The 16,537-nt window shown below is 40.8% G+C and overlaps 1 protein-coding gene across 1 annotated transcript; it reads right to left on the reverse strand.

The window, feature by feature from the left end:
* Nucleotides 1–1,895: 1,895 nt before the first annotated feature.
* Nucleotides 1,896–15,352, reverse strand: slc2a3b (solute carrier family 2 member 3b). Its single transcript, XM_050047428.1, has 11 exons — nt 15,045–15,352; nt 14,314–14,456; nt 10,475–10,576; nt 9,863–10,023; nt 9,453–9,693; nt 8,248–8,410; nt 7,837–8,024; nt 6,133–6,237; nt 5,938–6,039; nt 5,647–5,850; nt 1,896–4,999 (listed from the first exon to the last, which is right to left on the reverse strand). Exons 2-11 carry the CDS (start codon nt 14,335–14,337, stop codon nt 4,766–4,768), a joined length of 1,524 nt encoding a protein of 507 aa, XP_049903385.1. The 5' UTR covers nt 14,338–14,456; nt 15,045–15,352; the 3' UTR covers nt 1,896–4,765.
* Nucleotides 15,353–16,537: the final 1,185 nt, after the last annotated feature.

Raw genomic sequence — 16,537 nt, forward strand, 5'->3', positions numbered from 1 at the left:
GTCTTGTCTCTGAAACAACTGTCTAGACATGTCTAACGACGTCAGTTTCAGCTCTTCTCCAAACGCCTCGCACAAATTTCAGCGAGGCCGCCTGGCAGACTGTGCCTCAAACTGTGGCATCCCTCACGTCTGGACACTGTGCTAACTTGCATTTTTCAAGCTGTGGCATGTGAGAGTGCCCAACTTCTTTTTCCTTTTTTTTCTTCTTCTCTCGATCTCACTCAGTTCTACCTTTTATGGAAAATGGATATAATTTAGACACATTTTTGGATGCTCTCCATCCTCCCTATGCCTAACACCCCCCCTCCTCCTCCTCCTCCTCCTTCTCCTCCTCTCTCCCCTCTGTCTCTCAGACACACTCGCCTCACAGGATTGCTCATCCAGACAGTATCTAGACACGCACTCATACACACACACATGCAAACACACAGCTGAACAACCCTTCGGCTTATGCACGCCACTCGCTGGTCAGACCGCGGTACTGCAGCTTGTTGATGGGCTTTCATGCCCCAGTTCACTGCATTGAGTAAGACTTCAGTAGACTCTTGCAGGGAGATGTTGCCTATTGGCTTGACACAGTTAGATGGCCCCATTCCCGGCCAGCCAGGGGCCCTTTACCCAAGGCTTTTTGCTCCGAGAGGTAAAATGAAGAGGGAAATGGATTACAGTCTTCCAGTCATTAAAGGGGGAATTAAAACTACTTATTCCGTTTTCAGTTTGTTCAACATGAACTTATTCCCTGTGCCATCTTAAATAAATTGTATGTTTTTTAGAGCTGAAGCGATTAGTTGATCAGTCAGTAAGTCAATTAATTGTTTACTTTTGATAATAGGTTACATTTCTAAACATAAATGGCCAAAATGACTAGTTTCAGCTTCTCAAATGGGAATATTTTCTGCCTTTGTTAGTCTTCTTTGATAGTAAACTGAATATCTTTTGGTTTTGGGCTGTTGGTCACTTGAGAGTAAGGCTGGGTGACACAACTCATTACCTTTGAGGTATCAGCTGAAATAATCCAGAACTACGTAGGATCGAAACTTACCAAGTCAAATGATACCTGCAATTGATAGTTTATGTACCCAGTCCGAGGAAGAAATGACTTTTTGTATTTTTTTCTTGCAGCCAATCTTTGCAAGCGTTCTTTGATTTAATGCAACATGTGTTTGGCACAGTGCTGCAGCAGCTGCAACCCATATGACCTGTGGTGTGGTGAGGTTAAGTGCAATGTATTTGACAGAGTTGACGTGCTGAGATGCCGAAAGTATGGTTACACTACATGCCTGTGGTTTCAAATTAATCAGGGAAAAAAGGCATTAAATGTAGTACCCTGTTGGTGTCGGTATAACTTTACAAGTACTAGTATTGGTGCTGCTATAATTTATTAAATGATACCCTGCCCTATTCAAGAGACTTTGAAAACCCCGCTATGGACCAAATTATAATGTAACCCAAACTGTAAATCACTTAACTGAGAAAAGAAATGGTAAATTGAGCAATAATGACACTAACTGTTAGTTGCAACCCTAATGTTTTTTTAGTCTCCTTCTTAAAACAATTAAATCAACGATAATTCACTCAGGATTTGATGTCCTTGGATGCAAAAAAAACCCTTAACTCATAAAACAACAGCAAAGACTTGTAATTTTAGAAGAATGTTTTCTTTAGGGCAGCACGTTTTAAGTACATTTTCAGGGGAATTCCTCTTTGAGGTAAATGTTCTTTTGCGTCTCTACATGTGGTCTGGTTTGGCTTTTGAAGCTGCGTGACCCAAGAGGAAGTCTGACCTCATAACTCCTCCTCACACACACACTCCTAAAGAACGTCATCAAAACCATGAATAAATCTTTATAAGCCCAAGTGTTCAGCAGCAGCAGCCACAGAGAGAAACTGAACTCTGGTTTTTAAGTCATGGCTTTATTTCAGTGTCTCAGAGGGTTGGTTAGCTCTACAGAGAATGACTGCACAGCTGACTGAGGTTTTTGCCGCGGTGCAGAAAAGGAAACAGAGTTGCCACAGTGCAGAAGTGGGTACCAGACGAAATACCAGACAAACATCTCACACTTTCACCTTAGCACAGAAACTGCAATTACATTAAACATTCATTGCTTTGACTCGCAGCATTACAAACAGAAAAAAAACTGTTTATGCTCATAATTCACGTCACATTCCCTTAAAAGACGGACAACTTTATTTCCTTTTGAGCTTCTCAATGCAGCTGTCACTCATATTATTACAGCAGGAGACGAGAGGACATTGTGACAGAAAAACAGTAAAGGTCATCTCTTACGTGACTCTCACACACACTCAACCGTTGTCACTTCCCACTTCCGTTTACCGTTAAGCATCAAAGTAACATTCACCATAGTAACAGTGCAAGAAAAAAATCAGTGGATGTAACATTAACAGGATTATGAGGCACAAACAACCAAACACCATACGCATCCTGACTTGTACAGTATATTTACAAAGAACCACACACAATATAAACATTAGAAAGAAGTCTGCCAAAGTGCAAATGAAATTACTGCTAAGCTCAAACACTGAAAAGTGCTTCCTCACGGTGGGAAGATGCAACTGTACAAACACTGACACAACATTTATAAGCATGTATATTGTTCTGCAATATTTGATCGTGAAGCTCTAACTGGAGATTCTACAATATATACACAATTTCAGACATGTTTTGTGCGTCAAACATAAATACAATTCAGTTAGTGTTGTTATCCATCACTATCACACGTGGCTAAGATGTTGTTTCGACTGAGATAATGTGGCGTTGATTAATTATCAGTAGACTTGAGTGTGTGTCAATACATCCCTCAAACAACTGTGTAACACTGACAAGTGCTTTCAATCTGATCTAACTAGAGTTGTTCTGATACCGATAACAGTGTTGGAAATGCCTTCAATACTGCCGAAAATGCTGGACCGGGTATTGGCAAGTATGCAAGCCTATGCACCGACTGGATAGTAGTGTTGCAATGGTATGAGATTTTCACAGTGCGATAACTGTCTCAGAACATATTGCGCTGTCACGGTAGTACGGTATTACACAATATCAGTCAGAATGACCCTTAAAGGAATGAAAATGGGAGGATTATTGTAACGTTTTATTAGTATAATTGAAAATCAAAAACCATTGTGTTAATGGAAGTATGTGTAAGAAGTCTCCCCTCAGAAAATAACTAAAATAAAGGGGAGACTCTCCGTCCTGTTGCATTTCTTTCAGTATCGTAGATAACCAAATGTACACAGTATGATAGCTGTCAACTTTTGAATCAGTATATGGCAGCAACCATACCTGATACCATGTAATAAACTTTAAAGTGGTGTCACACGTGGATAAAACAGCACTTTTCCCGGAAATCAATTCTTCTCTGCTCTAAAACAGTAGCCTACAAGTTGTGCTGTACTACTGTTTTAGAGCAGTGAATTGGAATTAATTTCCATAAAAAAAATGTAATGTTAGCCACTGGCAAATGTCAGGAATTTGGCAATTCACATTGGATAAAAGAAAGTTTTATGGCATCCATTTGTTGTATTTCACATCCATACAAAATTACTACTAACTTTTTGTTTTTCCAATGTATTGGTATCGGATTGGTGCTTGATATCTGCCGATACGCGAGTTCAGGTATTGAAATTGGTATCCGGAGGGATAAAATGGTATCAGAGCATCTCTAGATGTAACACTATTTAAGAGAGTCTAAGATATTTTATTTCATGATCTGTGATGCAGAGGTTGCTGCTACCTACTGACGTCAACAGAATTTCAAGTACAGTAATAAAAAATTTTATTTTCTATGCCACAGTCAGGAGCTGAGTATAACACAAGTTGCCACCTGAGTTTTTGTATTCAACTGCTGAAATGCATACTGTAAACGACTGCACTACAACATCCTGGCTGTACTCTGCAATGAAATCACAAGAGGTTAGGTTTTGTTTTTAAGCACAGAAAGCCTATACAGAGACTTTTTTTAAGGCCTGGCAGTGCTAGACTATACCTCATTCTCATACAAACAATAAACATGATGCAGACAATACTAATTGACGGAACTGGGCTGTTTTTTTATCTGCCGACTTCAAACGACACACAAACATCCTCTACTCTCAGGGGACGTTGTGCCACAGGATGAAAAGAATATTTCTTATCTTCTACTTGCTTAAATATATTTATTTTAAGTGCTTTTCTGTGCACCTGAAGGAGGGGCTGCTGTAGCACCTCTATGTTTATTCTGTCTACTGAAGACAGCATGGCTCCGTCCCCCTGGCAGCAAGGCACATCAGGCAGACAGGACAGCAAGTCAGTCTTTTTTTTTTTTTTTTTTTTTTTTTTTTTTGGGTCAAACTACCACGCTCCAAAACCAGCTTTTCAAGCTTGACCTCAATACATAAACCTCCCCCAAATCCTACAACCTTTTAACACTGGGGGTAGCTGAAGACATGGGACTTAATACCGAACATATGTTGATCCTCTTATATGGCAGTATGTGTGGAGCTGGCAGTAGGAATGTCAACATATATTAAGTACTGGTAATTCAGTTAAGTTTGGACCATGTTTAAAGCAGGATTACATGGAATTCTGTCAATTATTTAAACACGTGTAACCGGGGAATCTTTTAACACTGTATTTCGTTGTCTTTTTTTCTTCACACACCCTGCTGCTCTTTCATCATTTGTGTGTTATGACATATAACTCCTTATAATATCTATGTGTTTGAGACCTGTTTGTCTGTGTTGAACCCTAAGTCTGTCTTCGTATTTCCTATGGAAGATCCACCATGGGAACCTTGTCTGTGGGAGACGTGGGGACAGGTTCTTTGCCTTCTGTCAGGCCAGCCTCTGGCCCCATGGAGCGCTTCCCTGCGCTGGCAGCGAATCCCTGTGCAATGTCGTCAAAGGTCCTGCCTCTGGTCTCAGGCACTCGCAGGAAGGTGAAGATGAAGAATAGGATGAGAAGGACCGTGAAGATGATGAAGACGTACGGACCACAAAGATCCTGAGAGAAGAAGAGAGATATTAGTACCACATAACAAAACTCATACTGCTTGTACATCTAACAGCCCAGACACGCCAAACTGACACGAAATAAATAGTGGCAACGAAGGACTGCGTTTTGGCCGAAAAGTTGCACTTGAACACACCACAATGTCTACAGCCAATGGCCAACTAGCATGTATGTTCTGCATCTGCATTAGAGGAAATAACTCGTCGTACTAGCAGGCGGCGGTAGTCTGTTTTTGTCATTCAAAAAGATGAACCGAAAGGCCAACAGGACAGATTCAAGATGCTACTTAGCCAGTTAACCACACACAAACAAATATGAACCTTTCTGCTAAAGAGCTCAATGGTTAGAAAAATGGTCTTACCTAATATAAAACATTTCTTTCACTGTTTTGTTGTTTTTTTGCTTTCCTCACTTTCGTTTCTGTTCTTATGCACTGAGATGAACTGCCAATCAGAGTTATATTATTCACCGACGGGCACCGCCACTGATTCAACATGCTAAATCGGACGAAAAACAAGGGCCAACCAGTGCCTATGCTGCCTTTCACACCACAAAATCTAAGGCAACATCTCATTTTCAGCACAACACGGCTGACTGTCGGCTTGGTGTGTCAGGGTCCTTAAGATTGTTGTCCTTACCGCCAGTTTAGGGAAACCCAGCCCCACCAGGAAGTTGGCGGTCCAGTTGGAGAACCCAGAGACGGCCATGGCAGCAGGTCGAGGCCCCTGGGAGAAGAGCTCAGCCACGATGAACCAGGGGATGGGACCTGGACCCATCTCAAAACTGGCAACAAAGCCGAACACAGCCACGATAGCCAGGTAGCTCATGGACGGGGTGGTCGCCTGCTCAGAGAGAGAAACAGAGAGGATGTGGGACATGTTTTTTTAAATTTTTATAAGCACAAAACTCACAGGACGACCATCACTCACCACCAAAGACAGGGAGATCGTCATAACGAGGGCAAAGATAGCCATTCCAGCCAGACCAATCAAGTGCAGCGTCCTTCGCCCAGCGCGTTCAACAAGGAAGAGCTGGAGTCAGAACCAGACAAAGATTGATTAATAAACCAGTAAATATAAAACATACCTTTTAATGAGTAACAAAACGTGTAGTCAGATACTTACAGAGACAACAGTAAAGACAGTGTTGACAGCTCCAGCTCCTATGGTGGCGTAGATGGGTTGGGTAACACCAGCTTTTTTAAATATACTTGTGGAGTAGTAAAACACCTGAAAGAGGAGAGAGAGGAAGCGTTACTATTACCGGCTAATATGTATTTCAGTGAATACAAACTAGTGTAGCGTTTAAAACCACATTATATTTAACTTACACTAACATATTAGCACCTTTTAAAGCTGATGAGGGTAACTTGTTTAGCAAACAGTAGCTGATTTATACATCCAGCAAACATAGAGCAACATTGCCATTTTCTTGGAGCTGTGTACATCCACTTTGTGAATTTAAGTCTAATATTAACTCTTTTTTTAGCTGTATTTTGGTCCCCATCAACTCCTGACAGAAATATCTGGCTCTGTTCACCAGCTGGTTGCTAACTTTGTCCGTCTGTTGTTTGGTGCTTTAGTGTCGGACATAAAATCAAAACAATAAGCTTAGAGACTCTAAAATGTTTGTAGAGTTACAATTACCAGTGGGTTTGTTGCTACAAGCGACTGGGGCCGGTTATCACCACTGATGTCCTGAATTGATTTGATTTTGATTCACAAGTTCCCGAATTTATCTCCGATTCGATGTGATTTGTTAAGATATCAATTTGATCGGGGATATTTCAGTTACAATGCCAGTTTTGCTTTAACATGAAGAGAATCTCAGGGAACTACTGCTGTAAATTGTACGAGCAAATGTTTATAAAACAGGATTAGAAATATTGTAAATCTAACTAAATGTTGTTTCAAGAGCGGCAGCAGTGACTTTATAAACTCAATAACATCCCACTGAAAATACATAAAAAATGTCAATAAAATAAATAATTTCCCCGACGTCACAATACTGAGTGAGGTTAAGAAAGAAAGAAGAACACAGACATCAGTCAGTATCAGCCATTTCCTCCCTCTGCTGCTGAGGTGATTCACTTCCTGCAGGTGCCGCTGGTGAATTTTAAGATTTGAGGCAAACTAAGCCAATCAGTTGGACGACATACAGTTAGCTTTTAGCTTGTTGCTAACAATTTTCTATTAGCCAAGCTAGCACGCTGTACTTGTGTATAACATAACTGCCTGGGCCTGCTTAATACCAGAGAGACTAACAGGGTTAAAGCTTCATGCAGATTGTCTGAATCGATATCAGGTCATTCAAATGAAGATCAATTTGTAATGGTTGAATCAATTTTTTTAAACAATTTCTTTCATGTAACATGGAGTTATTTGAGCCGTCATTACAGTAAAATAAAAAATATTGTCCAGCGCCGCTAGCTGCTACTGGCTGCTGTGCTGATGAGTGATATAGGTCATGAGTGTTAATATATCTGTCAGTTAAATCGATGCTGCAGTCTCTAGCCGCGGGCTGCCACGGCTTTACTGCGGTTGTCAGGTCAGATGAGGGGACACTAACACATTAAGTCAGCCTGGTGACATGACCTTGTTAACAAAATACCTATCAAATACCGCTGTTATTGTCTCTTTCCATTGACCCTCAGTGGCTTAAATTATTCCACTCAATCTAACATCGCCCGGAGCCGAGAAGTGTCTCTGGTGCATGTCAGACACATTTGTATAATTCCAGTGAATGCTCCTTTAAAGATTCATGTATGAGATGACATAGACTGACTTGCTAATCACTGTGCTCTATTATGGGATACTGTGTTTACTCACAGCGTTGATGCCAGACAGCTGCTGAGAGAGCTGGAGGACTATAGCAATGATGATTGGTTGACGGTAGTTTGGGGAGCGGAAGAGTTCGAGGATGGTCACTTTCTTCTCCATGCTCATCCTCATCCCTTCCTCCTTCATCTCCTGGATATCATCACTCACATCCTCAGAGCCGCGAAGACGCACCAGGGCTACAGAGGGAAGAAGGGATGGATGAAATGAAAGTACATTATTATGCAGAATGTAATGTAAAGAGAGTCTTGAAGGGTCTTGGAACATCATGTGGTAAAATTTTAATAAATCACAGGGCCATGCTTCAGCCCACAGATCATTAAAAATTGAAGAGCAATTCTAGACGCTCTCTCATTAAAACCTGATGTTGCCATCTTGTTGACATAATGTCTCAAAACTGACCTTTTCTTGCGTCCTCTTCCTGGTTGAGGACGATGAGCAGGTAGCGGGGGCTTTCGGGGCAGAAGAGCAGCAGGACGCTCTGCAGTATGGCGGGCAGGATGGTCAGAGCCAGCAGCAGAGGCCACAGAGCGTCTGAGCCGAGCAGAGCCTCAAGACCGAAGATCTGCAATACACAGACAACAACAGGGGATGAAGTACTTATAATGGACTCACTTGAGGTGAGTTTGAATTTCGTCAAACTAAAACAAGTTGCTCAGCTCCTCTCCAGTGCTTTGTTCATCTCATCAAACATTTCCAGCTATCAGAGTACCACCCGAGGCTGTACAATCCATTAATCAATTGTGACCTGTGTTTGTATTTTTTTTTTTCTAAGATTACTTTTTGGGCATTTTGCCTCCATTCGATATTAAAAGCTGGAGAGAGACAGGAAAGGCAGTGAAGAGAAAGAGAGGGGATGAGATCCAGCAAAGGGCCCGGGCCAATAAAGTATGCACGCTACTAGTTGAGCTACCGGGGCACCCGATGTGACCTGTATCTAAAGCTGATAATAGACTAATCAGTCATTTTTCACGAGAAAAAAAAGGAAAAATAACTCTGATTCCGCTTTTAAAATGTGAACATTTTAAAACATTGTGGACAAACTTAGATATTTGAGGACATTACCTGGGGCTTTGGGAAACACAGATCTACATTTTTCACCATTTTCTGACATTTTATAGACCAAACAACTTATCGATTAATCGAGAAAATAATCAACAGATTAATTGATAGTGAAAAAAATCTATTCCTGCCTATTCCTAAAGATGTAAGACATTTAATTAGACTGTGCTTGTTTGCTAAAGGATGTTCTGAAAAGCTTGTAATGTTACATGATTTGTTTTTATGGTCAGGTGTACTTTTCTTGTAAATTTCTGAATCCCGAGTAAATGTGGTGTTATGTGAAAAGATTTTTTACCAAAGAAATGGTGTCGTTGTGTATATTTTGTATTCATGGTGATGTGTAGGTCACATGACTGATCAATGGACAGCCTCAGACTCTAATGAAGGTATCTGAAAAAGTTTGAGGCGAATAAATGATCATGAACTGGGGAAAAGGTGTACAACGCTTTGATTTTAATGGCCATGAAATACTTAAAATCTCTGCATAAATCCACAGCTCATAGCATAAAAATCAATAGTGTAATCATCATATCACAGCATCATACCTGTGCCACCAGGATGCCAATAACGACACCCAGCTGGTGCAGTGTCCCGAAGGCTCCTCGGACAGCAGTGGGAGAGATCTCACCCACGTACATGGGTGTCAGTCCCGTGCACAGACCGCAGAACACACCGATGACAAACCGGCCAATGATTACCATCTCGAAAGATTGACTCACAGCCGACAGTCCCATCAGACCCCCACCAATGAGAGCCAGGATGTTATTAAACAGCATGGACTTACGCCTGGTGAAGACAGACAAGTAAATTGGACGGATGTTGTGAGTGTTGTTGATTTTTTGCTGATATTAGTCACATTCTTAAAAAGTGTACCACAATCCTGAGCAGGACTTGGTTGATTGACTGTCCTACATCCTCCTATATTGAACCATTTCCTGCACCACAACGTTCTCACCTGCCAAATTTGTTGACCATGGCTCCGACAGAGAAAGACCCGATCATGCCTCCCACACTGAAGATGGCCACAGCAAAGCTCCACACCATGGTTTCGGCATCCTCGCTGAAAGACTCATCGTACCTCTTCATAGACACATTCTGGAAAAAACTACGCAGTTTCTGTCAAATCACAGCAAAGAGGGGCAGAATTAGTGGCTGCTTTTAGGTAAGTGTTTCTCTTCTGTGATTTACGATCGTAACAACTCATTTGAGGTCAAACAGATACGACAGAGCTTGTGCTCAATGTGTAATTGCGAGTTTTGACACATCCACATGAGGGCAGTATAGCTTACAGCATTGCCACCATAGCAGACATGTCATGTCAAGCGCCATAATCCAGTTTGTAAAACCACAGATACAGAACAACAACTTTAAAGTGTTGAAAGTATTCACAAAATGGCAATTAAAAGTGTGATAATAGTTAAAATATTAATATCACAAAAAGAGGATGTGGTGCATCTATTATTAATCCCTCTTGTAATGGACGTTTAGTGTTTCAATGTTTTATGACAGTGGGGACACCATTAAGAGAGAGTTCACCCAGCAAACACACACACACACACACACACACCTGCTCGGGTGCATTGATGACCCCGGTGTTGTAGCCAAACTGTAGTGAGCCGATGACTGCTGTTGAAACGCAGTAGAGAAGGTAAGCGGTGACCTTCTTTGGCTGTCGAGAGAGAAAAAGAGATGTGAGAGATTAAAACAATGAGCAGATGAAGTTTATGCACAATTGCCCCCTCAGTTGTGTGGTGGACATGGCCTGCTTTTGCCTCCACAAAGCTCTTGTTGTTAATAGTGACACTGGTAACAGACACACACACACACACACACACACACACACACAATGACCCTTTTTGCATCTGCTCTGTCCCTCTGTGGTTTCAGCTCTCTGCATTCAGAACTGCTGTGAAAACCAAGTGTTACAACACTGCACAGGCTCCATGTTTTGCAGCCGAGGTATTTTTCAGCTAAGTAGCTAAAGACACCCTGAGAGAATAAGACTGAATCCTATTGTGAGTGTTTTTCTCCCCTGCTGGTTTCGGAATTAAATTGGGTTTAGCTCATAATAACAAGCCAATACACCTGACAATAATCCCTAACATGGCAGGGCAAGTTGGGGGAGTGAAATTTGCAATATGTAAAAGTATCCAACGGTGCAGAACTGAAAGGAGTAATTGATTTAAATGAAGTTTTGTTTCCAAGTCTGCTGTGTGGAGGCGCCATACCAAAAACGGAAATCCCCAAAGTTTCACTTTGAATTAACAAGTGACTAAATCTGTTTTACTGTAACACACTAACTTTCTGCGAAGGTTATTATTTGCATCCGGAGTCGAATGGTCCAAAAAGGCTCATTAATGAAAGGAAATCCATTTTAATCACGCAGTCTTTTCAAAATCCGCCCCTGTTTCAACACTAACTCCACTATGCAACGTCAGGGAAACATTCATGATTTAAGTTAATACGTTGTTTTGCACAATTTGTAATCACACTCAAGTCAGAAAACGGACACAATCACAGAGACAATGAGCTTTGTCTCAGTGTTTATCGTGCATGATATCATTATCAGAGCAGATAAAGTAACACACTCCTCAAACGTCATGAATTGGCATGTTCACTGGGAAAAGAAATTAAATCAAAGGGCTGTTCAAAGAGTCTCCCCCTCCTGAAAAAACTGTCTGTTCTTTAATCTGATCAGCCACCTCCTTTTTCCTGATTTACTGAGATTCAACAGAGAACTTCAGGTTCCTCATTGATAAGAAAACCCACAGAAAAGTGCTTCAAGTACATAATATCTGTGGCTGCTGCTATCAGGTGGACGTTAAGTTACCCTCACAGGTCAGAATGTAACAACACACGCAGGGGAAGGGATGAACTACTTGAAAATATTTCACACAATAAGATAGTGATAATCAGTCGTCATCCAGCCATAGTGTGTTTCTCAGGGACGTAATGGCCTTGTCCCATAATAAAGACTAAAACAAGCTGATGTGAGCTACGTATATGTGACAGACAGAGAGTATCTTGACAGTGAAGCACACAGGAAGTGCTGCATACACGATAAAGTGTGTGTGTGTGTGTGTGTGTGTGTGGGGGGGGGGTTAATGAAACAAATGCACGATAAAGATGAAGCAAGAATAGATAAATAAGGGAAGTGATCTAACATTGGAGAATAAGTTCAGATTACTCGCATGCCATATTTGCTTGTTTTTGGCATACGATCACCTCAGATAACCTGGAGGGTGGTGTGACTATATCTCTGAGCTTGTGGTATAGACATGCCAGTTGCATGTGCAGAGACATGCTGCTGTTGAGTAAGACTCAGACAAAACGCCTACATTGTTAAGCCTTTTTCTATACAGCTACTCCAAATTAGGGAGTGGCAGACTGAGGAGTATTATATATCATGTGAATCCAATCTGACTGACTCAAAGGTTGCATCAGCAGGTTTTGACGCATTATGGTTGCACAGGAAGGTATTCAATCTAGTGCATTTGTCCATTTTATACATTGGTTACCAAGCATACAATGTTATAAGTAATGCAAATACTGGCACAATTCAGTGACAGTTTGGAAACTCTGTCAGCTCATAAAGATAAGGGGTGTGAGAAAATATCAGTACTTAATTTTGTGAGATTGCATCAATTCTCGAATGGGCTGTAATGTTTTTTTATTTTAGTAGTTTACATGCAAAGATTTGTGGCAGTGGTTTATTTTGTGTGGTGTTTAAACACCGAACCACTAGATTCTTCATTGTTGTAATCTGTTTTACGCCATTTGACTCTTTCACTCAAACATAACAACATATCTCTAGTGTAAACACAAAGAACATGACACAGGCAGTCATAAATGGGGCACTGCTAGCATTGACAGATCTCCTAAAGTTAGATTTTAAAACTGCACTATATCACCTTGCTTACAGTATTGTAATAGGTTGAATCGTAATATGTGTTGTATCGCCAGGTTCTTACTAACACACAGCTCTAATGAAGAGCATGTTATGTAATTGAAAGCTCCCAGACAGCTACTAAATGGATTGTATGCTGAGATTATTTTCTTAGCTGCTGCCTCCAAAGTCAAGAATGAACTTTAAACTTTAATTTCCAAGCTTTACCCTCCTAATGTGGTCACTTCCTGTACTTCTGTTTGGTTTATTTTACTCTAATGATTAATATATATATTGAAAACTTGACAAACAAATGACTCCAAACCACATGTAGTTACTGTGTTTCATCAGCTCATCGTCTGTGTCATAAGAAAAACTGTCCGACAGAAAGACTCTGGATTGACATACCTTTTTTGTGACACTCAACTTCCACATTCATGACATCTTGCAATCCTCATCCATGTCTCTCTGTCTCTTACTCAAAACCTCCCTTTCCCACGCTTTTCACAAAATTAGCCATCTGTCTCCCTTTGTATTTTTTGACTATATATTGCATTGACCCTTTCTTGTGTCTCTTTATGTAAAGCAGTTCCTTTACACACTTTTCTCCTCAGTGAAGTGCGTCCACAAGGCTAGAATATTTAAGCAAAAAAGGCATCTTTGGTTGTGATCATTGTGTGCGTACATTTTGCACAAGGCTTTTTGAAGTGTGTGCTAGTATTCACTGTGGTTTGGTGGATAGTTTCATCAACACACACGATATGTACATCTTGAGTAACAGCCATGAAAATGAAGCAACTGCAAGTTTCAGAAGACAAACTGCAGAAAAGGTTTGCAGAGACACATGATAGTGAGCACATTGTCAGTCACTTTAGATATTCTACATAATACCAAAGAGTAAGTGCATCCAAATTTATCATTTAGTTAATAACAATAACTCTTATGTGTTGCGTGGTATCACTAGAAGCACACCCTATTCCTCTGTCAAATATTTGTGCTCTTGTAAGTTGACAATCCTCTCCAGATCTCCCTTCCTTATATTACTACTATTCCCTCATACCAGTTTTCCAAAGAAGATGCAAATACAAGCAAGAAACTAAAACACGCTCAAGTTCAAACTTGCCCCCCAACAGTCTTGTCTCCCACTCTTACTCTCTTAGTCATCTCCTGACTGAGTGCTCGACTCGTCTCCCCCCCAATCTCCTGCTCTTGCCAGAAAGGAAAAATACAGAATTGCCACCCTGTGACTCGTAAATACCGCACTCTTATTCATTAGGACGTGCTGGCACAAATCAGGCTCAGAATAACAAACAATGGCAAAATGGCTGGCACTCTTCCTCTGAGACCAGTGGGAAATATTACAGACAGCTTAAATGAGCGTGTTTGTGTCTGGGAAGATTACTGTAGGAACTGTACAGCAGTATCATATGTGCAGGGTTTAAAAGATGAAATTAGTTTGTAGAAGACACATAAAAGCAACACCAGAGGGCCATGCAGCAACAGAAATAAGAAACAGTTACCTTTTCATCTTGCATGCGCTCCATCTTTTGCAGCTTGGTAGCAGATATTCAGAAGTAAAGTACAGGAACTCTTCAGATCGCAGGTTGAAGCGTCTCACACTGAGCTGCCTCTTCCTCCTTATGCACACACACCGCAGAGAAACCTGAAAATAAACAAACAGGAAAAGTGTGTCACATATATTAAACAAACAAAGAATAGCTGTTTTAAGACTCTGAGTAACTATCCTATAGCTCATACCAGTGAGGATCATAAAGCAGAGAGCTAATGGGCTCAGATAGAGTGGAGCACTTTTCTACACTCACTGAATTCAACAGGAGTTGGTGCCCAAAAATGACAGTAAACCCCTCCCTCTGCTTCCGTATTCACCCTCCTCTTCTGCGCTCTCTAATCATCAACTCAAAAGAGAAAAGTGATGTAACTTTGTCCCTCCAAATTAAGTTATTGTCGCCTTGCTTGTTTTTATCAATAAGACTAAAATACATTTTCAAAGGGCTGCAGAGAGTTTAATAAGCAACATGGTGCGATGGAGCTGCAGGTGATGCTATAAGATCAACGGGATCTCACTGTTAAACTGTTTATTACTGGTCGTAAACTATTCAAATTCCAGAAATATAATGATAAGAATACAGATATATAATTCAGCACCTTAAATGGACACGTGGATATTTTTGACAGAGACAAAACGCATGAATGAATCGGCATGGTGATGAAAAAATAAATGTTTGCTTACCGTTATATGGGATTTGTGCCAGCCTTTGTGTATCCAGTTTATCAATCCTGTCCGGATTTGTTAGCACAGACAAATGTTCAGCCCTCCCTCATGTCAGTGAGTTTTTATAGGAAGTGGCACAAGTTCGCCGGCACGTTTCGGCGCTTTGTTTCTTACTCACTCTTCACGCGCAGGGAAGCTCCCCTATGCGTTAAGAGCGCATACAGAATTTCCCACCCGGCCGACTCACTTCGGACTCACTCGTGTCGTAATGTCGGTGGCAGCAGCGCAGATGCATTTCCGCTCAGCTGAAGAAGTGGGACGTGCTCGGGCGAGCGTACAGTACGGAGCCGAGATGGAGAACAAACGGCGCCGGTGAATGAGGGCTCTGTGCTGCTGCTGGCCCGTCGGCTGCCCACCGGGGGCGCGAGAACAAAAGGCAATGTGCACGGAGTTCAGATACAAAGCCTGGTCATGCAGAAATCATGAGACCGGCTCAGTGGGTGGCAAACAAACGGGGAGCCCTCGTAATTCTTCATCAACTATGTCTAATCTTCACAGCCCACCTAAATCCCAGTCTGGAATCTGACAAGTGCTCCAGGAAAATGCGAGAGAGCAGAGCAATATTTAAATCCACCCGGGGAGCAGGTCGGGTCACTACTCTTAAGTGTTTTAGCATGTTCATTAGATTTACAGTGACAGTTTTAATATGAGACCACTGGACATGAGCTTGAGCTTGGGTTTGGGTGACAATAAGCATTAAAAGGTAACTTTTTTATGGTTTAGTAATAGTTTAAAAATGTATTTAAAAACAGAGGTCATGTAAGCCAACATGTAGCCAAGAGAAAACAATTTAAAGTGTCATTGCTTATATAGTATAGTAGCCTATACCTACCCACCTCACACGATTTTTGACCACATATCAAAACAGGGCTGCACAATATTTCTTTCTTTCTTTTTTTTTTTTTAAATTATCATCACATGTCAACTTGCATGATAAAGACATCACAAAAGACTGCAACAGTGCACGCAGGGACTTTTTTGTTATTCGTTATTTAGTAGAATAATCAAACGTTATGTTTATTTATTGCAAGTTATATCGTTATCATGATATTCAACAATGTTATTGCGCATCAAATATTTCCTCATATCATGCAGCCCTATGCCAAAAGTAAAAGTCTGTAAATAAAAATATGTAAAAGTTGAGTTTTTCACATTATATTCATGAATCATGCATTTTTATTTTCCAAACACGAACATGTTTTATTTGATGGGCCTAAAAGTAGCCAGTTGAAATATATATACTGGTAAGCAAAAAAATAAAATAATTGAAAATATTGGGTCAAATCATATAGTACCGCAGTTGCAGGTTTATGGGCTTTGGGTCTTGATAACTTAATATCATGATGAAAAATAGTGGTTGAAAATAACCGTTTTTTTTGGTCGAAAGAAGCAGAAATATAAAGATGGCAAGGTCAGATAATGTTTCATTATTATGGGTCAGTAACCCAACA

Source organism: Epinephelus moara, chromosome 6 (genome assembly GCF_006386435.1).
Source record: "Epinephelus moara isolate mb chromosome 6, YSFRI_EMoa_1.0, whole genome shotgun sequence".
Taxonomy (NCBI): Eukaryota; Metazoa; Chordata; class Actinopteri; order Perciformes; family Serranidae; genus Epinephelus; species Epinephelus moara.